The 21038-nt window shown below is 31.0% G+C and overlaps 3 protein-coding genes and 1 non-coding gene across 4 annotated transcripts; 3 read left to right on the top strand and 1 right to left on the bottom strand.

The window, feature by feature from the left end:
* The first annotated feature begins 2214 nt into the window (after positions 1–2214).
* LOC131628653 (uncharacterized) lies at positions 2215–3117 on the top strand. Its single transcript, XM_058899479.1, has one exon. The coding sequence runs from the start codon at positions 2215–2217 to the stop codon at positions 3115–3117; it is 903 nt and encodes a 300-aa protein (XP_058755462.1).
* Positions 3118–9323: 6206 nt separating this feature from the next.
* Positions 9324–12690, bottom strand: LOC131628641 (hyoscyamine 6-dioxygenase-like). The gene is made up of 4 exons (XM_058899470.1): positions 12449–12690; positions 12051–12304; positions 10368–10689; positions 9324–9653 (listed from the first exon to the last, which is right to left on the bottom strand). The coding sequence occupies exons 1-4, from the start codon at positions 12647–12649 to the stop codon at positions 9420–9422; spliced, it is 1011 nt and encodes a 336-aa protein (XP_058755453.1). The 5' UTR covers positions 12650–12690; the 3' UTR covers positions 9324–9419.
* A 360-nt stretch (positions 12691–13050) lies between these two features.
* Positions 13051–13151, top strand: LOC131628716 (U6 spliceosomal RNA). Its single transcript, XR_009291873.1, has one exon. It is a non-coding gene; the product is annotated as a U6 spliceosomal RNA (small nuclear RNA).
* A 6775-nt stretch (positions 13152–19926) lies between these two features.
* LOC131628652 (uncharacterized) lies at positions 19927–20478 on the top strand. Its single transcript, XM_058899478.1, has one exon. It carries the CDS (start codon positions 19927–19929, stop codon positions 20476–20478), a length of 552 nt encoding a protein of 183 aa, XP_058755461.1.
* The last annotated feature ends 560 nt before the right edge of the window (positions 20479–21038 follow it).

Below are 21038 nucleotides of genomic sequence, written 5' to 3'. Positions count from 1 at the left end.
TATACTCACCTCCGCACACCATTAAAGACTCGTGTGTAATACTGTAATATACTTTTCACATGTTTCACAATAAAGTAATATACTCTCATTATGCACATATAAAAATTGTAATAAAAATAAAGTTCACTTTCATGCCAATATAAATATAAAATGGTATTATTTTTATATAAATATATCTTTTATTTGTTAAAACAATAAGAAGGTGAAAAAAATTTACTAAAAATAAAAAATTGAAACATAATTAAAATCTTTAAAAAAAATTGAAATGGAAATAGTAGCATAAGAAATATTAGTGACTGAAATTTTGGCCTCTGATTTTTTATGTAAATTAAATTCTATATAAAAACATTTTTTTATGATCGAATAGGCGGTCACAAAATTTTGGCCGCTAAATCGGTCGCTGATTTATTTTAGTGACCAATTTAGTGGCATCTTATAATTGACTGATGAATATCAAATTTTTCTAGTAGTGTCGCTTCATCAAGAAACTTTAACCCAAACCTTCGTAAGAACACCCCAACTCAAGTTTAGGTGAATGTAGGAATGTGCATGGTTCTTAAACAACCAACTCGAACTGAACTATATATATATGGGTTGGTTCTTAAAATTGTTTTTATAAAATCAGTTTATCTTTTTTAAAATGGGTTTATATTTTGATTGATTCGATTTATAATAGATTCCAAATATAAATTGGTTTTCAATTTGAATCAGTTCTAAAAAAGATTTTTGTGCTCCTCTTTTGTAAACAGGTTCGAGTAACCCTAGTACTCGCTTTATCTAATTCCTTGCTTATAAAAATAAAAGATTTCTTTTGCAATTTACAAATCAAACTATTTACCATAGAAGCAATTTATCTTTCTTAAATAATTTCAAAAAGGTTCATAAAACGTTCAAACTTAATTTTTATTAAAATTTAGTTTTTAGTTAAAACTAATTTTTATTAAAAATTATTATTTTTCTATATTTGTTTTTAAAGAATTGGATTTATTCAATTATAAATAAATAAATAAAGTTAAACTACAAATTCTTTATATTTTTATTCCGGACTCATTCTTCTTTTTTAAAGTAAAAAAATTAAAAAATATGAAAAAGAATATGAACTACTTTTAAATAAAAAAGAATAATACAGTAGAACAAAAACAACGATTTTTAAAAAGTAAATTTAAAACAGAAGAACAAAGATTCGTTGATCTCAATTCCAAATCAAAAAAATAAAATAAAACTAAACAAAATCAAAATGAAACAAGCAAATAAAAAAATACTAATTGGGAAAAAGTCAAAATCAAAATAAATCGGATCTATAGGAATAACAATAAACTAAATTAAAACTAAATTATCGCTTACCAATGTGATATTAGTTGCAAATTTCGTCATTATCATCATCATCATCGCAGTTTTCAATAAAATGGGTTTCGGTCCATTTTTATACAAAATGGTTTGGCCTTTTATAATTGGTCAACCAGATTTTCTAAAATAATTTTTGTAAAATGCTTCTTTTGCACACTCTTAGCTGTATTGTTTGTTGAGTATTGGCACCTTAAAATTTTATTTTTCATTGCTGGAAACATTGGAACCCCTATATGTATCAATGTTATGTCCACAAAATCGATGTTTGACATAAGTTTTAGGTTCAATGCTCTTCAAGATCAATAGTTGGACTAGTTGGACAATATCAACATTTTCAATAGTGAGCTATGAAGCACAAACTCCGACACGGACACTGGGACACGACACGACACGGACACTCCGACACCGATAATGTTGAAAACATAGGACACCGACACTGCTACATATGAGTTAACATTTGAGTTTCATTTATCCATATATTGATCAAAATTAATGTCTTTAATTCTTTATTGATAATATTGTTTCAGTACATGTTTAATTCTTTTTAGATGTGTCAGATTTGTCAAAAAATATATATAAATGTGTGTTGAGGCAAAGAAAAAAAACAAATTTTTGTTTGAAACATTTGTCTGAGTTGTCGGACATATGTGGTATGAGTGTCATACGAGTGTCAGACACTGATTAAAAGAGTGTCGAAGCAAAGAAAAGAACCATTTTTTAGGGGACACTTGTCTGACTTTTCCGACACTTGTTTGACTTTTCCGACACGTGTCGTACGGGTGTCATACAAGTGTCGGACACCGACGCGTGTCGGACACCGCGACACGCCTACTCCTAGAGGTGTCCATGCTTCATAGATAGTGAGCAATGGTGGAGGGTCTTCATGGAGGGTGGCAGCAGGTACACAGACAGAAGAAATTGATCAACACCAGACGATGGGATAATGAGAAAACTAAGGGTCGAGGCATGGGGGAAGATTCAAATAACAAGACTACTTTTTTTTTCACTTCTTTTCCAGAAAAGTTGGGAGCTAAACAAATGTACGAGATCTTTCAAACATATGGGGACATTGATGAAGTTATCATTCCAAACAAGAGGGATAAGAGGGGGATGAGGTATGGATTTGTTAGATTCTTTGGAGTGATTGATTCGGAATTCCTAGCCACTAAGTTGGACAATATTTTCTTAGAAAATAAGAAGATTTTTGTGAACTTACCACGTTTCCAAAGGAAAGTTCCTTTTGGTAATCAAGAGAAGAGAAAGGATGCAATAGGTGATAGAGGGAAGCAAGTCAGAGGGCAGCAATGGACTCAGAACCCTGGTTTAGTCAGAAGGGGTGGGGATAGTGAGGCTGGATTAAGAAAGGGCTCTTTCATGGAGGTTTTGAACTCAAAAGCTCCTGAGACAAATGAACGGAAGCAACCTCTCATTTATGATCAACCAGAAGAAGATCTTGAAAGATTCAGGAAGGCTTTTACAGGTTTCACGTCTAAGCCAGGAATGTCTTATAATCTACAAGAAATTTTTAATGCAAGGGGCCATATTGACGTAAAGATTACACCTCTGGGGGCAAACATGTGTTTGGTGGAAGATTTAAAGGAGGGAGTGATATCTTCTTTACTGAAGAAGGCGGAGTCCTGGATGAAACAGTGGTTTAGGGAGATTCATCCTTGGAAACCATCAGATATTGATTATGAGCGAATAGCTTGGCTAAGGTGTTACGGTATCCCTTGTCAGGTCTGGAATGAGGATTTTTTGGTCGCTTGTTAAATCCCTTAGGAACTTACTTATGTCCTGATGATAGCACAAGACTCCAAAGAAAAATGGATGTTGCACGCGTTCTGATTAGAACAAAAATATCAAACGTCATAAACGAAGATATAGAGGTGGTTCTTAATGGATTTCCTCTGAACATAAAGATTTTAGAAGACACTTCTTCCAGTCCATTGAGGGAGATTTCAAATTTGCATGTGGACTTAGAGATTTCTTCTTCAGAGGCCTCCGATGATGAATCTAGCTACTGGAAAGATGAAGATGATGTGCAATTTTCCGATGATGATTCTGAGTTTGTTCCTTGTACATCAGAGGCGGTGCAAAGAGATGTGGAGCGAACCATTCTGGTTCCACTGCAGATTGCGTCCGATTCCCAAGAAAGGGTGCACTTTTCAAGGAATAGTGTGTCCGAAATTCCAGAAGCGGCTGAAGAGAGAAAGTCAAATCAAGATACATCAACTCAACAGATAAAGGATGGCGTGTATCAGGAGAAAGTCTCAGAAAAGGGTGATAGGAGCCTGCATCTTCGGCGCAAGCAAATTCCGAGGAAAAATACCTTTTCTCTAGAGGAAAAGTCAAAAGGGAGGGAGCCTGCTCTTCAGGAAAATGCGGTGGGCCTTTCACAGGATTTGGGCCTACAAAAATTAAATGTTGAAAGAAACGTTTCTGTTAGAAAGTCCAAAAGTCTTGCTGACTTGGGCTTTTCACCCCCACATGAGATCGATCCAGTCCATACAAAAAATAAAACAATTAATTCTAAGGGGTTCTCTACTGTAGATAGGGATCAATTCTCACCGATTGCAAAGGATTCTTACTTTGCAACTTTAAGGGCGAAAAAACAGATGCCTACTCCAAACAATTCTTCTTCTTCATCATCATCATTGTCGGATAAATTCTCTGGAGGATCGATTTTGTGCTGTGCAAAAATTTCTGATACTGATGTAAACCAAGGGAACAAGCGATTCTGGGAACAGGAGAATCAATCGAAAGCGGTGGCTATTTGGAAATCGGCATCGGAGATGGGAATAAGGGGCGGCGAGGATGATTCAGAATATATCAAAGATATTTTGAGATTAGAGAAGAATGAGAAACAACAGGAAGTTCTGAAGGAAGCAAAACTAGCATTGTTCAAATGAATTTAGTCTCTTTAAATATCAGAGGGAGTGGGAACAGGGCAAAGAGGCAGGAAATTAGAAAACTTCTTGAACAGGAAAAAATTGATCTTTGCCTCATTCAGGAAACTAAACAATCTCATATTTCTGAAGATTTTGTCCATTCTATATGGGGTAGGAGGGAGGTGGAGTGGACATATAAGAAGGCAGTGGGGAGCGCTGGAGGTATGATAATTTGTTGGAAACCAAATCTGTTTCAAATTAACTGTAGTTTTCATGGTACAGGCTATGTTGGAATTCAGATAACTTGGAGAAATTTGCTGGTATATATTGTGTGTATCTATTCATCTTGTTTCTTAGAAGAAAAAAGGCGTCTTTGGGCGGAGATTTTACGGCGGAAGTCGAGCTTTCCGAAGGGTTTATGGTGTTTGGGAGGTGATTTTAATGCAGTAAAAAAGGCTAATGAGAGGAAGGGAAGAGCTGGCAGTGGCAATATTTCAGAATTGACAGAATTTGGAGCATTTATTGAAGACATGGAATTGATCGACCTTCCTGCAATAGGGAGCAAATTCACTTGGTATAATGCAGCAGGTTCCTCTATGAGCAGACTTGATCGTTTTTTACTGTCTGATGGTTTAATAGGTTCCTGGGATCTGAAGGTGCAGAAGGTGGGGGATAGATCTTTTTCTGATCATTGTCCAGTGTTCCTCAAAGCAAATAACATGAACTGGGGGCCCAAACCATTCAAGTTTTTTAATCCTTGGCTAAAGCATGAAGAACTTATTCCCTTTGTTGAAACAGTCTGGAATTCCTTGAATATAAGTGGAAGAAAAATGTTTGTTTTTAAGGAGAAACTAAAAGCTTTGAAATTAGAATTAAAGAAATGGAATAAGGAAGTATATGGTGTATTAGAGTTAAATATCTCAGAAGCTATCAAAGAGATTAATCAATGGGACATGGTTGTAGCAGATGAGACGTATCAAGAGGATCCAGAGGTTGTTAGAAGAAGATCAGAAGCACAGAGGTCATATGGGGAAAGGCAAAGCAGGTGTGAAGATTTTCTCAGATTGAAATCGAAATGCTCATGGCTAAAAGATGGTGATCGAAACTCAAAATATTTTCATTCAATCATGAACTTCAAATTCAGGAGAAATGGAATTTCGGCATTAAGAGAAGGAGATAGATTGATTGAGGAAGTGAGTGAAGTTAAAGCCCTGGTATACAACCACTTCAAATCTAGTTACCAGGAACCAAATTATAGAAGGCCAACATTGGAAGGAGTGAATTTTAATTTCCTAACAACAGAGGAGAGTGTCTATTTGGAAGAACCATTTTCATTAGAGGATGTGAAAGAGGTGGTTTGGTCATCTGCGCCGGATAAAAGTCCGGGACCGGACGGATTTACGATGGACTTTTTCAAAGCAACTTGGAGCATAATAAAAGATGATTTATTTGATTGTATTAACGAATTTTTTCTTGTAGGTTTTTTACCAAAGGCGTTCTCGGCTTCCTTCTTGGCTATAATACCGAAAAACTCAAATCCACAAGGGCTGCGTGAATACAGACCAATCTGTCTGATTGGTAGTGTCTATAAAATAATCTCAAAGTTACTAGCAGGTAGATTGTCAAAGGTGATTGATGGTCTGATTTCGCATAATCAAACGGCTTTTATTCCAAACAGATCTATGATGGATGGAGTGTTGGTTCTAAATGAACTTGTGGATTTTGCTCAAAGAAATAAGAAGAGTCTCTTCTTATTCAAAGTAGACTACGAGAAGGCTTTTGATTCAATTGCTTGGGATTACTTGTTCTTCGTGTTAAAAAAGATGCGGTTTGGACCGAAATGGATAAATTGGATCAAAGGTTGTATTTGCTCGTGTTCTTTATCAGTGTTAACTAATGGTAGTCCTACTCAGGATTTTACTATGGAAAGAGGATTACGTCAAGGGGATCCACTCTCGCCGCTCCTCTTTAATATAGCAATAGAAGGTTTTGCAGGCTTGATGAAGAATGCAATTGCAGGTTCGCTATTTCATCCGTTCAAATTATCAGAGGAGCTCCAGTTCAGTCTGTTACAATTCGCCGACGACACAGTTATCCTGGGAGATGCAAACAGGGAAAACATAATAACAGTGAAGGCCATGCTGAGGGGATTCGAATTGGTTTCGGGCTTGAAAGTAAACTTCCACAAGAGCAAGGTTATTGGTGTAAATCTGACAGATAATTTTCTAAACTCAGCTTCTAATTATCTCTCCTGTCCAATAGCTAGAATTCCTTTTGTGTTTCTCGGTATTCCTATAGCTGCTAATCCGCGTAGGAAATTTACTTGGGATCCTATTCTAGCAAAGATCAGGAGAAAGTTATCTTTGTGGAAGGGGAAGCATATCTCATTTGGTGGTCGTTTAACATTGATTAATGCGGTGCTCAATTCTTTACCGTTATTCTTCTTCTCCTTTTATCGTGCTCCAAAATTGGTTTTGCAGGAAATTATAAAGATCCAGAGGGCCTTTCTATGGAAGGGAGAGGAACATGAACGTAGGATCAATTGGGTCTCGTGGATGGACATTTGTAAATCAAAACAAGAAGGAGGATTGGGGATAAAAGATTGTGAAACTTTTAATTCAGCTTTGTTGACAAAATGGGCTTGGAAACTATGCTCAGGTAATTCTTCTACTGGAGCTTCAATTCTTAATTTTTGTTACGGAAATTTGAGAGATATACTGCTTGAGCCTTCTCGTTTCCATAATTCTTCGACAAATTCATCACTTTGGTGGAGAGATTTGAAGGATGTTGTGTGCTGTTGGGGCTCGGTCGAAAATTGGTTTGGTAAAAGTGTTACATGTAAACTAGGTAATGGAAACTTGATTGATTTCTGGAATTATCATTGGGTTGGTTTGCAGCCCCTAAAAGTCTCCTTTCCGATTCTGTTTGGGGCGATTCAGAATGCCACTGGTAGCATTCTTTCGTCGGGTTATTGGGTTGATGGAAAATGGTGCTGGAAAGTTGTCTCGGAGACGGATTTGCTTCCAGCTTTGGCGAGCGAAGAACTGAACAATCTTCTAATCATTCTGGCAGAGTTGCATCCTTTGCCAAACGAATTGGACTCCTTCATTTGGTGGAGAGATTCGGCTGGATTTTCGGTCAAAAATGTTTATAAGTGGCTGTCCGGTTCGAGACTGTCGGGGACTATGTAGAATTCCGCAAACTCTTCGGTTTTTAAAAAACTTTGGAAAGTCGCGGTTCCCTCAAACATTAAGTTTTTCGGCTGGAGATTATTGCTTGATCGTTTGCCAACGCGTATACAACTCGGGAAAAGGGGGATTATATTACCAAATGATTGTAGCTGTCCTTTTTGTTCGAATGTCGAAGAATCTGCAATTCATCTCTTCTTCCATTGTTCAGTATCAGTTCAACTTTGGACAAAGACTTTTGTTTGGTTGCGCATTCCGTTGCATAATCTTCAGGGGTCGGTCTTGGAGAATTTCGAATCGTTTGTGTATCCGATAGGAAATTCAAACGATAAGTTTTGGAGGATTTTATGGTTGGCAGCAACATGGATATTATGGAAAGCTAGGAATGATTTGATTTTCAATAACATAGCATTCGATCTAAATGTTCTGTTTTGTCGGCTAAAAGCTACATTGTGGGACTGGTTGGGGTTTTGTAATAGAGTTAGCATGAAATTTTCTTGGGAGGATTGGTTGATAAACCCTGCTGAATGCTTGTAATCTAATGGTTGGATCGTAAAAGTTCGGTAAATTCCGACTTTTATATCTTTGTACTGTTTGGGCACTTCTAGTGCCATATTTTAATATAATCCTATTGTTTATCGAAAAAAAATATTGCATGTATTGTCGATGGTCAATAATATACTGGTGGAATTATTGATGATGACACTAGAACACATGGCTTTGAATTTGTGTATGCAACACGATTTCATCAGATTGAAGACAAAGCCTTTTCTAGGATATTCAAGTGTAGCCTTTCACTCATGATAGAGTTTAGCATGATATGAAATTCTTTAAGGAATAATGGAAAAAATTGATGAGAATAAGGATAAGGATCAAAGAATGATGGAAATCTAGAAGTATTTTGACCAAATTTAAGTTTAATGATTTTGAAATGAGGATTAAAATCAAAGATTTTAAAATTCTTCTCGTTCTATAAAGAACGTGAATGTCAAATAGGATATTATTACTATTTCAAATTTTACAAATTGATCTTCATATTTTCTAAATTTTACAAATTAACCCTTAAAATTTTTCAAAAATTACAACTTGGTTCTTAATAATTTTCAAACTTTACAAATTGATCTCTTTAAATTTTTTAAAATTGTAACTTGGTCTCTATTTTTCAAATTATAAGTTTGCTCCTCTCAAATTATCTTGTTAGGTGCTATCAATTCTTGTGTTGGACCAGTCCATACAAAATTTGATTCTGGTTTAAACGGGGCATTCGCTGGTGGACGGTTGAATTGGTCTCTCTTGAATTAGTCGGTCGCAACGCCGGATACCAAGATTTAAAAATAAAAAATAAAAAATACTCTATCCAAACAATTTTAAAAAATAAATAAATTTCAATTAGACCATTTAAATTGTTTAAAATTTAATTTTTTAAAAAATATTCAATTATCTCTTCCAATTACACTCTAATAAAATTTTCTTTAAATTTGGTTAAATCTAAGAGAGATGTATATGTTATGTAGCATTATATGCTTTAATCCAAAACCGATGCATGCCAATTGGAATAAACAAGTTCTAGACAATTCTAAAATAGAGAAAAATGTCGTATTCAATGATGCTACTCTTATTTTTATTTCTCTAAACATTCTTGTGGTGAAACTCACACAATCAAAATAAAAAGGGAAAATTTTGGGTTTGAATCTGCACTTCATCAATTATCTTAATCAATCTTATCTACCTAGTAAAGAACAGGCAAGTGGCAACTCTCTTAATGCCATTTGCATACATCAAAAATCAAATTATGCATACTTTACTATTCTATAGTAGTGATTTATTTATATTCTTAAGGTGAAAAAAGAAAGAAAAAAATATGAGGATATATAGATATATAGAAAATAATATAGTCCGATACACAAATTTATTTCTCCCCTCATTTGTTTCATTTTTCAAATATAAGAAATAACAAGTTGTCTCTTAATTTTTTTTCTCTTATTTATTTGGATATCTAAGAATGCAAAACTTGTTCAATTTTGGGTCCTTTTTCATAGAAATTTTTTCGAAATTCTCCAAATGACATGGACTTATAAATTGGAGGAGTGATTTCATCTACCAAATCTTGTGCTGGTTCAATCATTCTTGAAAATGAAGGATAGATGAAATATGCAACTGATGTTCTTGCGCTTTTTGAATTTGTCACAACTCGATGTTCAGCACCAATAAGTCTTCCATTAGTAATTATCTGAAAAAGAAAAAGATTATATAATATTATATTACGAAACTAATTAATAGAATTTATGACCAGTTTGTTTCAGCTTTAAAAAAATAGATTTTTTCTTTTGTATTTTTCAAAATATTACAAGTTTTTTTATATTCGTTTTTTCTAAAATGAAACATTAATTTTGACATCTTATAACATAAGGGTCATGCTAACATGTGCCCTAAGGACACATGTTAAGGATACTATAATTAGAAAAAATTAAATGTAATTAAATGCAATAAAGTCATATTTAAATTTTCGATACATTGAATGCACGCTTTCCAAGAAAAAAATTATATAAATATCTCATTAACTTGTGCCCTAAGGGCACATGTTAGCTTTTCCCATAACATAAACATACATAATTGAAGACCAAAGCTTAGTCAAAATCATAATTTTTTCAAAAAGTTGTATTTCAAAAATGATTTTTAAGAAAATCTATTTGAAATAGCTTCAAAATTAAGTGATTTTTTAAAATTTTGATATCCAATTTTTTTTCATAAATAGATGAAATACCTAAAATCACATTTTAAGAATAATTATTCAAACAAAATTTTTGTTTGAAGTTTTTATAAAAAGTTTCTTTATAAAAATTTTTTTCACAAAATGTAATAACACTATAAAAATCATTTTTAAAAAAAGCCAAAATAAACGGCCATTAACTTAATATAACAAATGATTAAATTTTATTTTTACCTGCAAGATTAAGCCAATGTTAACAACAAAAGCATTGAGAATAGGTTCAACAGGAATCCATTCATTGTCCTTAAGAACTTGAAGTCCATGAACCTCTTGATCTTGAAGTAGAAGAGTGATGAGTGTAGGGTCTCTATGTTTGGCTAGGCCTAAAGTTAAACTTGGATCTGGACATGGAGGGTAGTGATGAGCTAGTACTATTGGATTTTCACTAAGTTCACCAATGAAATATCCTGGCTTTAGCCCTAACCCTTCACAAAGCATCTCCAAAATTTCATGTCCCAATTTGTTTAATTCTTGTGTATATTTACCAACAATCTCACTGAAAAAATCTCAAAAAAAAAAAAAAAATTGTTTATTTGATGCAAAATTTAGGATAAAAAATTAAGAAATTACAACAAAATTTTCTTATTTAATTGCAGCGATAAAAAAAAAAAAAAGAAGATAATAGAAAATGACCAAATACATGTGCAGGTTTAAGATAAATTATATATCATACAATTTAAAACTCAAAATAATAATTTTGTAAAAATACTTTTAGACGAAATGACAATAACTAATAAAAAATCAAACACACAACTAGCAAATGTTACTCAAATTTAAGAAATTTTAAAATATAAAATTATTTATTGAATTAGTGTAATTGATTTTTCTTATTATTAATTTTTTATTGATAATAAAAATCTACCATTTAATATTTTTTGAAACAATATTAATTTTAAATATAATTTTAATAATTTTATATTTTTATTAAAAAACTATAAATAGTTTGATTAATAATTTTTTTATATATTTTTCAGAAAACTTAAAACAGATTATTTTTGGGGGCTTACACCCAACCTAAAAGCATGAATTCTATGAAAAAAATAAAAGAATTATATCTAAATTTATAGAGAAAATTAGTCAAATAATAAAAAATATCTTTATTTTATATCATTTTGATATTTCTTTCACAAGAAGGCTATTTTTATAATTTGAAACCTATATGTTTTCTCTATATTTTTTTCAGTTTTTTTGTTTCTCGCAACTTCTAGTTCGGTTAAATACCAGAGAATAAAAAAAAATTCCTAGTAAAATTATCTTTTTTATTGTAAAAATATTTATTTTTCTACTATAATAAATCATGTCATAATCTATTCTTTCTTTTTCTATTTTCTTTTGATGTTGAAACGAATACACTTTTCTATTTTTTCTTCACGTGGGAACAAAACCTAGAAGCCAATATATAAGTTCCAATTTTTGTGACGGTATGTTTTGTGAGAGACGAAGTCAATGTAATTTTTCTATTTCCATATATATTAAAAAAGTTATTGATTGTTCTATCTATTTATAAATATTGTGTTAAGTTTTGTATATTTGACTTGGTGTTTATTGGTTACATCAATTTATTGCACATTTCAATGTTATCTTATATCCCCTCAATAACGTTGTTTGATGATGCAATCAATTTCACGACAATATTATTGGTTTCAAACTGAAACAAGAACGTACGAATCAAATCAAAACGCCTTCATTTGTGAAATATTGAATTAATTGAAGTTGATATCATTAAGTACAGTTGAGAGGTAAAATATATTTTTAAGCTAAAAAAATTGACATATAAAATCATAATATTTAATCAAATACTTATAACAATATTAGAAAAAAATATAAAAGAAAACTTGTTAAAATAAATTTACTTACCGGTATTTAGGTGGTTTTTGAGGCCAAAACTCCATGAATTCTCCGGAAGGAGGACATGGATGAGTTAATGTATCCTTCCAATATTGGATAGCATCTTGTTTGTAATTCTCACTACTTGCATATATCTTGCAATTAATTCCACTTGGATCTTTAGAACATTCATTCACCTTGTCCTTTGCAGGCATGCCATGAAATTCTTTGAAAATATTCAATGCTTCTTCCACTAAATCCTTTGAAACTCCATGGTTTATAACCTATTTCATAATTTTTTAGGTTAGTCTCAGTCATACAAATGTCAGACACACCGCCCACACGCAATCTGATATGTCTATATCACTGACACACGTTGAACAACATACACGTCAGATGTGACAGTGTACAAAATTAAAAAAACTAACCTGAAAAAAGCCATATTCTTGAGAAGCTTTCAAAACTTGTGTTATGGTATGAGCATGATCATGTCCTCCAAGATCAATCAAAGGTATTGTTTTAGTTGAAGGGTTTGTGACTTTTCCAGGTCTACACTCAGGAGGTTGAACAAACGAAAGAGGGACAGAGGAATTAACGTTAGACCAAGTTGAGACAAGTCTTTGATCCATTGTTTCAATGACTATATTGTTGTCTAGAGAATTTGAAATATAGAAACAATGTAGTTTGAAGAAAAATAAGAGGTTTCACATGTTGATTGCATCATTTATAGTTAAACATGTGGCGGTGTGAATTATGGAGTTTCTTGTTGTTTTTGCTTTTTGTTGTTTTTGGGTTGTTTCATATGGTACAAAGGATCTCCGCCCGTTACACATGTAACAAAATGTTTGAATTTTCTTTTGGTCTTAAATATGGCAAAAATGTTTGAATTTTCTTTTGGTCTTAAATATGGCAAAATAAAGTTTAATATTTTAAAATTGATTATTTATTAATTTTATTTTTATTATGTTTATTCTAAATTTGAAATTCTATGCAATTATTTGTTGATTGAAATGATGTAGTTTATCTATCGCTACATATTTTAAATTTGATAAAATTGAAACGATATAAAGAAGATTAGTATGACTATGCGCAAGGATGATGCACAAAAATCGAAGAATGATTCATTTATTTAAATGGTAAAATATAATAGGGTCAAATTAAGAGGAGAAAAAATAAATGACAGACTATTTTTCTAGTGTTCAACTTTAACCTTGATTCACCCATGAAGTAATATACTCTCATCCACACATCATTAGACCCTACTGCCTTCTTTCGCCGATCACCATGAATAACTTCAACATCTCATGGCCTTGTCTTGATGAACCTTCAAAGCAAGAATCACAACCTAAAACCTTACCGAAGAACCAAAAGAAATTTGCTCAAGCTCTCGCTAATGTTTGCGATATCTCACTCTCTCAACTGCCTCAACCTGTGTTAAGGGAATAGAATAGCGATTTTGATACCTACAAAGGAGTGTTTAGATGGAATCAAATTTGCAAATATTATCTACATGGTAAAATAGTGTGGTCCAGAAGGGCTGCAACGTGATAACTATTGCCTTGAAGAACAAGCTAACCCTTTTGTAGAAAGATTTAGTCATATGGGAATCACTTCTTTAGGAAAATGATTCAATGAATTTTCCTTTTTCTCATTAAAGGATGTAAGAAAGGTAAGGTTTGTTGCCTATTGGAACTTGGAGTTTGGTTAATTGAAGCTTTTCGCTTGGTCAAGAAACTTTAACCCAAATCTCTATAAGAACACCACAGCTCAGGTTTAAGTGAGGTTGTATATAGGGATGTGCATGGTTCTAAAACCAACCCGAATTTATTTATATATATATATATATATATATATATATATATATAAAAGTTGGTTTTTAAAATTGTTTTTATAAAACTAGTTTATTTATTTTACAATTGATTTATATTTGGATTGATTCAGTTTAAAACAGATTCCTACTAAAAATTGATTTTTAATTTGAATAAGTTCTAAAACGGTTTTTGTCAAAATCGATTTTATCAGATTTCTTTTATGGTTTACAAATCAAATTATTTACCATAGAACCGATTTATCTTTGTTAGATAGTTTCAAAAAGGTTCATAAAAAGTTCGAACTCGATTTTTATTAAAAATTATTTTTGTTTATATATTTGTTTTTAAGGAATAGGATTTCCTCAATTATGAATAACTAAAAATAGTTAAGCTACAAATTCTTTATATTTTTATTCCTGACTTGTAACTTATTTTTTAAAGTACAAAAATTAGAATATATTAAATATGAAAAATAGAATATACTATTTTTTTTTTAAAAAAAAAAGATTAAATATGTTTTTGATCTCAATAAATATCTCAAAATTTATTTTTACTCCCTATAAAAAAATAATACATTTTAGTCCCTACAAAAAATCTATGCACTCAATTTTAGTCCCTGCTATTTTCTAAAATTTTGAAAACTATTTAATTATCCTTAAACTTTTAAATTTTTGAATAATTTTCTTCATACATGGTTAAAATATTTCTTTACCAAATTTTAAATTTTTTTAAAATGAGAAGAATTAAATATGATTTTTTAAAATTTCAAAAGATAATGATAAAAGTAATGAAAACCTCGACCTATACATCAAATTTTGAGTTTCACTTTTTTCAAAGAAGTTTTTATAACGTTTTAAATATGTCTACAAAATAATCATTCAGAAATACATATTGGTTTAACGGAAAAGACTAAAACTACGTTCATACTAATTTTGTAGGGACCAAAACATGCAATTTTTTTATAGGGAGTAAAAACAAAATTTAACAATTTTACGAGGATCAAAAACATATTTAACCAAAATAAAAATAATATAGTGGAACAAAACAATGATTTCTAAAAAGTAATTTTAGAAAAGAAGAACAAAGACTCATTGATCTCAACCAAGTCTAACAAAAAAATAAAACTAAACAAAATTAAAATGAAACAAGCAAATAAAAAAATTATTAGGAAAAAAGCCAAAATCAAAATAAATCAGATCTATAGGAAGAAAAATAAACTTGTTACAAAATAAGGAGAAAGAAGATAAAAGAGAATAAAAAAAGATGAAAACAATTATGTATTATTTCTTCGGTGTATTTGTCTACAATGAGATTGGTCCTATTTATAGGACAGCATACATACCATGTAATAAATACAAATTATTCTAAATAAGGAATAAAGTTATTGGGAGACAATCATCCAATTATTCATAACTCTCCCCCTTGAATGTTTGTTTTGGATATGCCTCGTTAAAACTTTTATTAGAAAAAACTCAGTGGGAAAAAATCTAGTGAAGGAAAAAAAGTACAATATTCTTTTAAAATAAATTTATTTCTCCCCCTCAGCTAAACAATTATTTCTTCGACGATGAATATCAATCTTTTGTATTAGTTATTTAAAAGTTCTACTTGGGAGTGACTTTGTGAAAAGATCAGCAAAATTATCACATGAACGCATTTGTTGAATGTTTATATCACTATTTTTCTGAAGATCATGAGTGAAAAATAACTTTGGAGATATGTGTTTTGTTTGGTCTCCTTTAATGTAACAATCTCTCAATTGAGTGATGCATGCAGTATTATCTTCATATATGGTTGTTGTATTTGTTTTTCCAGAAGACAAACCACAAGTATTTTGTATGTATTGGATTAAGGATCTCAACCAAACACATTCTCGACTTGTCTCATGTAGTGCTAAAAGTTATGCATGATTAGATGAAGTTGTTACTATTGTTTGTGTCACCGATCTCCATGAAATAATTGTACCACCACATGTAAATAAATAACATGTTTGTGATCTACCATTATGAGGATTTGACAAGTAACCCGCATCTGCATAACCTGTTAATTCGAGTCTGGATACTTTGGTATAAAACAAATCCATGTCTATTGTTCCTCTAAGGTAACAACTATATGTTTGATTCTAGTATATGTTTGACTCAGCTCTAATGTCTTCGTGCAGGTGAAGAATTGTATCTTGCTAATAGATTTACAACTAATGATATATTAGGACATGTATAATTAGTAAGGTGCATTAGTGCTCCAATTGAACTGAAATATGGTACTTTAGGATCAAGCAATTCTTCATTCTTTTATCAAGGTCTGAAAGAATCTTATCCAAATCCAATGATTTAACATCATCGGGATATACAAAAATTGAGACTTGCCTATATAGAAATGCATTATCACTTTTTCTATATAAATTTAATTGTGTACAAATTTCTATTATCCAAATGTTCATTTAGTAAGGACTTTTTTCCCCCCAATTTCTTCATCTCAAACAATTTATTTAAACAATTATACCTTTTGGAAGCTCTTCAGGAGTTCTAATAATATTTATGTTATCCTCATGTACATTCATTATAGCAAATACTTTTCCATATCTTTTTATAAAAAGGCAAGGACAAATGGAATTATCTTAGAAAATATTCACTGAGACGATTATAACACTTGTGTCCATATTGTTTTAGTCCATAGATAGATTTGTTCAATTTAATGGAGTAGCTTTCTCGAAATCCATAATTATATGCATCTGGTATATTGAACTCTTCAGGGAGTTTCAAGTAAATTTCAATATCTAGTGAGCCATACAAATAAATAAGTCGTTACAACATCCATCATGTGAAAGTTAAGTCTTTCATGTGCTACAAGATTTATTAAATATCGAAAAGTACTTACACCTACTGCAGGTGAATATGTCTCATCAAAATCAATTTCAGATCTTTGCAAAAATCTTTAAGCTAATAGTTGGGCTTTGTATCTCACAATTTTATTATTTCAATTCTTGCCTAAAAAGTCATCTATATCCAACCGGATTCACACCTTGAGGTGTTCGGACTACAAGTCCAAAAACTTGTCTTTTGTAGAGTGAGTTTAATTCTGCTTTAATTGCATCTTTCCATTTTGGCCAATCTCACTTTGTCTACAATTTTTAATAGACGTTGGATCATGATCCTCTTTGTCATTTATCACATTTAGCGTTATATTGTACGGAAAACATCATTAATGTTGACTTCGTGTCGGTTCCATTGTATTCCATTTTGGACATAATTTATCGAGATCTTTTTATTTTCACGAGTTTCAAGTACCTGATCAATCTCTTCTGGAGATGAAATGTTTATTATGTCTAAAGATTCTTTTATATTTTCTATATCCTCACTTGGGTCATCTTTAATTTTAGCTTATTTTCTAGGTAGAGGATTATTAATATTGGAACCGACTTTCCAACCATGCTTCATGCATTGTTTCAATTCATTTGTAATATTATATTATCCAACAGGAGAATCCACTTCAATTGTAGTATTAACAGCTATAATTGGTTGTATAAAATTTTCAAATGAATAATCTTTTGAAATTATGATGTTAGAACACGAAATGTTCTGATCAATATTCTTAGTTTTGATGATAACATTATGTATGAATTTTGTATAAGACAATGTGGTACTCTAATCCTTTAAGTTTTCCATTTCAGGAAATATATAAAGAGTATGCATAAATCAGCGTTCAGAAGCATTGACCCAGAAAGTTCTGGATGGCTTCATCAGAACATGGTCTGGCAAGACATCAGAAGATGGTCCTGCAGAATCAGAACATGAACTGGAAAGCATCAGAAGATGGCAGTCAGAAGTACAAGCTCTGAAGCTCTGATGGTATCACGCTCAAAGCTCTTCAAAGTCAGAAGACAGAAGATGCTCTGCACCAAAGCTGATGACTCTGATATTCAAACGTTGTTATCTACAAAATCTGAGTCCAGAAGAAAGTACAAGATGAAAGGCTATAACGTCAAATCTTTGACTGACAAAAGGAACGTTAGAAGCTACAAAAGGCAAAGTCAGTAAAAGCAGCAAAAGCATGGCTCGAGGTAGTTGACAAAAGTGTGAAACATTAAATGCAGCGTTGTAATATTCACGCAAAGCATTAAATGCTCCCAATGGTCATTTCCTCTCAAGCGCCTATATATAGAAGTTCTGATCAGAAGCAACATATAACACTTGCGCAAACTTACAGAAACACTGTCAAAATCAAAAGCAAAAGAACTTCATCTTCAACCTCACATCTTTGTAATATCTTAGTGAGTGTTAAGAATTAGAACTTAAGAGAAATATCACTTTGTGTGATTATAGCTTTATTAGAAGCAACTCAATACTCTTGTAAACTTTTATTTTACATTGATTGTAAAGGAATTCCTAGAGTGATCAAGTTGTGATCAGGATACTCTAGAAGACTTAAAGGGTATCTAAGTGGATAACCATTGTAATCAGTTGGATTAGTGGATTAAATCCTCAGTTGAGGTAAATCACTCTAAAGGGGTGGACTGGAGTAGTTTGGTTAACAACGAACCAGGATAAAAATCATTGTGTTGATTATTTTTATCTTCCAGGTTTTTGAGTTACACTTACTCAATTCCCCCATTTCTAAGTGTTTTTCTATCCTTCATATGATTCATATTGATTTGTATGAGGATCAAGATCTAAAATTGTTCATTTGAACTTCTTGTTCATGATTTAAGTTGCTTATTCCCTCCCCTAATATTGGGAAAATAAATTTATCAAGTGTTATCAGCCTACTGGGTTGCAATCAAGTATTTGGTTATTTACTCAAATTATATCCTCAAAATTGAGATTCATATTAATTATATTTTTCCAATATTCTTTCATGACTCACCTTAATGTATTATATTGGAGCAATTGAAATATACACAACACATTCAAATGTTCACTTAGATGAGAAGTATTAAAATAAATTAGGGAGGACTAAGATATAATATCTTATTGGCTTGATGCGAATAAATATTTTAAAACCATATTTTTGGTGTTTCAAATATTTAATTTAGAATTGATGTTCTCATAAGTATCAACCATATAATTAACTTTAGACGTTTAAAGAATGGATCTTCGGGTCCATTTTCTTTTTATTAATATATACTACATGATAATTAATATAAATTTTAATAATATATGTGATACTTATATAGGAAATTTTAAAAAAAAATCTAGAAAACAAGATCTTAGTCTAATTAGTTGAGAAAATAATTTCACAAACTTCTAGTTGTGAGTAGAGACATATTCATGATCTTTTAGTCGATACAACAGTTAATGCCATAAAAACTCAATTTCTCAAATTTTTCTTTGAAAACACACCACTTTATTAAATTGAAGAAACTTCTGGTTCTTCAAAACTAATTCTCGCATCATAATACATCATAGATAACCTAACCAATTTTGCCAACAATACACTTAAGTGTAATCTGTAAACTTCTGATTTACATTAATACGTATAATTATATTCTTCTATTTTGTTTCAATCCATAGTAAATAATAAAATTATTTATATAAACTATATTTTTAAAAATGGATGGCATATAATTTAATTACAATGTTGACATCTAAATAAGAAATAAAACATTTATAAATTTTAATAATAATCACGTAGTACTTAAAGCACGTTACTACACTTTCTTATGCTTTTCGTATATAGCATGTAGAATACAAAAATTATTCAACAAATATAAACAACTCTAAAGATTTTATGCAAGAATTATAAATTAATAAACAAATTTGAAATAAAAGAAAATAAATATGGTTCATTAAAAAAAATCAAACAAAAAATATATATGTATACTATAAAACACATTTTTTTAAAAAAATAATTTATTAATCAAATCACCATTAAGAATTATCTTTGTAATATAAAAATTTAAAAATTAAATATCTAACATAGAAAAAATTTATTTAATATTTGGGCGTTTTGTTTTATTTATATTTTTATAAAACACACTAATAATAATAACACAAATTATATTGGAGCTGCAAATTAAAACGACTCAATCCTGGATCATGCGAGCCATTCTGAGTCAAAGGGCCTATATCCAACAATACCAAACTATCTGGGCAGACATGAACATGAGGCAGAAGTTTAAATGCAGTGATTTCTATAAAGCCATTCAGAATTCACCCAAGGTCTCGTGGAGTCATCTCCTTCTTTCAAATCCTGCTACTCCCCGAGCTGTCTTTATATTTTGGCTTGTTTGTCATGGTAAACTTCCCACAACAAGTAGACTTTGTAGGTTTGGTTTGCTTAGTGACAACAAGTGTGGTTTTTGTGACAATGAGGAGACTATTAGTCATCTGTTTTTTTATTGTGAAGAAATGAAGAGCATTGGGAGATATGTTTTACAATGGCTGGATATTCACCATTCTCCAAAAAGATGGGAAGAAGAGATCGATTGGATTCAAAGGAAAGGTAAAGGCAAAGGTTGGAGGGCCAAGCTCTTTAGGCTTGCTCTTACTGAAACAATATATGGGGCTTGGTTGTACAAAAATGGTACTTGTTTTGGCAAAGTAATGCATAGAGCAAAAGTCTTGGAGACTATTCTTGAAAAAATAGTTTATAGAAGCTGGGGGTGTAAAGATTTAAAAAGCCACATTGTTAATTATATGGCTTTTTAGATTTCTCCTTTCTTGTTTTCTTGGTCCCCTTGATAGCTGGATCATTTTGATCGCTTTGTAATCCTTGTTTTTGGAATTCTAATAAAAGTCTATTTTATTCCAAAAAAAAAAAATAATAACACAAATTAATAACAAATTGATAACCTTTAATTATAACATAAATACTTGTCAATCTTAATAAAATAGTCACAAAACTATAACATTTTGTTATAAAATAAATATTAAATTAATCACACAAATTTTTAAATCAATAATTTATAATAAATTAATAACATTTAGTAATTAAATATATATTTTTAAATATTAATAAATTTACAATCACAAATATTTTTATAGTTAATCAAGATTTCATTCACAAATATTTTATTAATAAAAATAATAATATTTTCTTCTGGGATTTTTTTAGTAGTCATTACGAAATTCTTTAATAATAATAATAATAATATTTTCGAGAAACTTTAGTATTATTAATTTAATCCTTCTATGAATCTTTAGTATTATTGATACAATCCTTCTGAGATTGTTTAACATGATTGATGCAATTCATATAGAATTCATGC

This window comes from Vicia villosa, unplaced genomic scaffold (genome assembly GCF_029867415.1).
Source record: "Vicia villosa cultivar HV-30 ecotype Madison, WI unplaced genomic scaffold, Vvil1.0 ctg.000470F_1_1, whole genome shotgun sequence".
Taxonomy (NCBI): Eukaryota; Viridiplantae; Streptophyta; class Magnoliopsida; order Fabales; family Fabaceae; genus Vicia; species Vicia villosa.
Note: the sequence above shows the minus strand (reverse complement) of the source record. Positions and strands in the feature narration are given on the sequence as shown.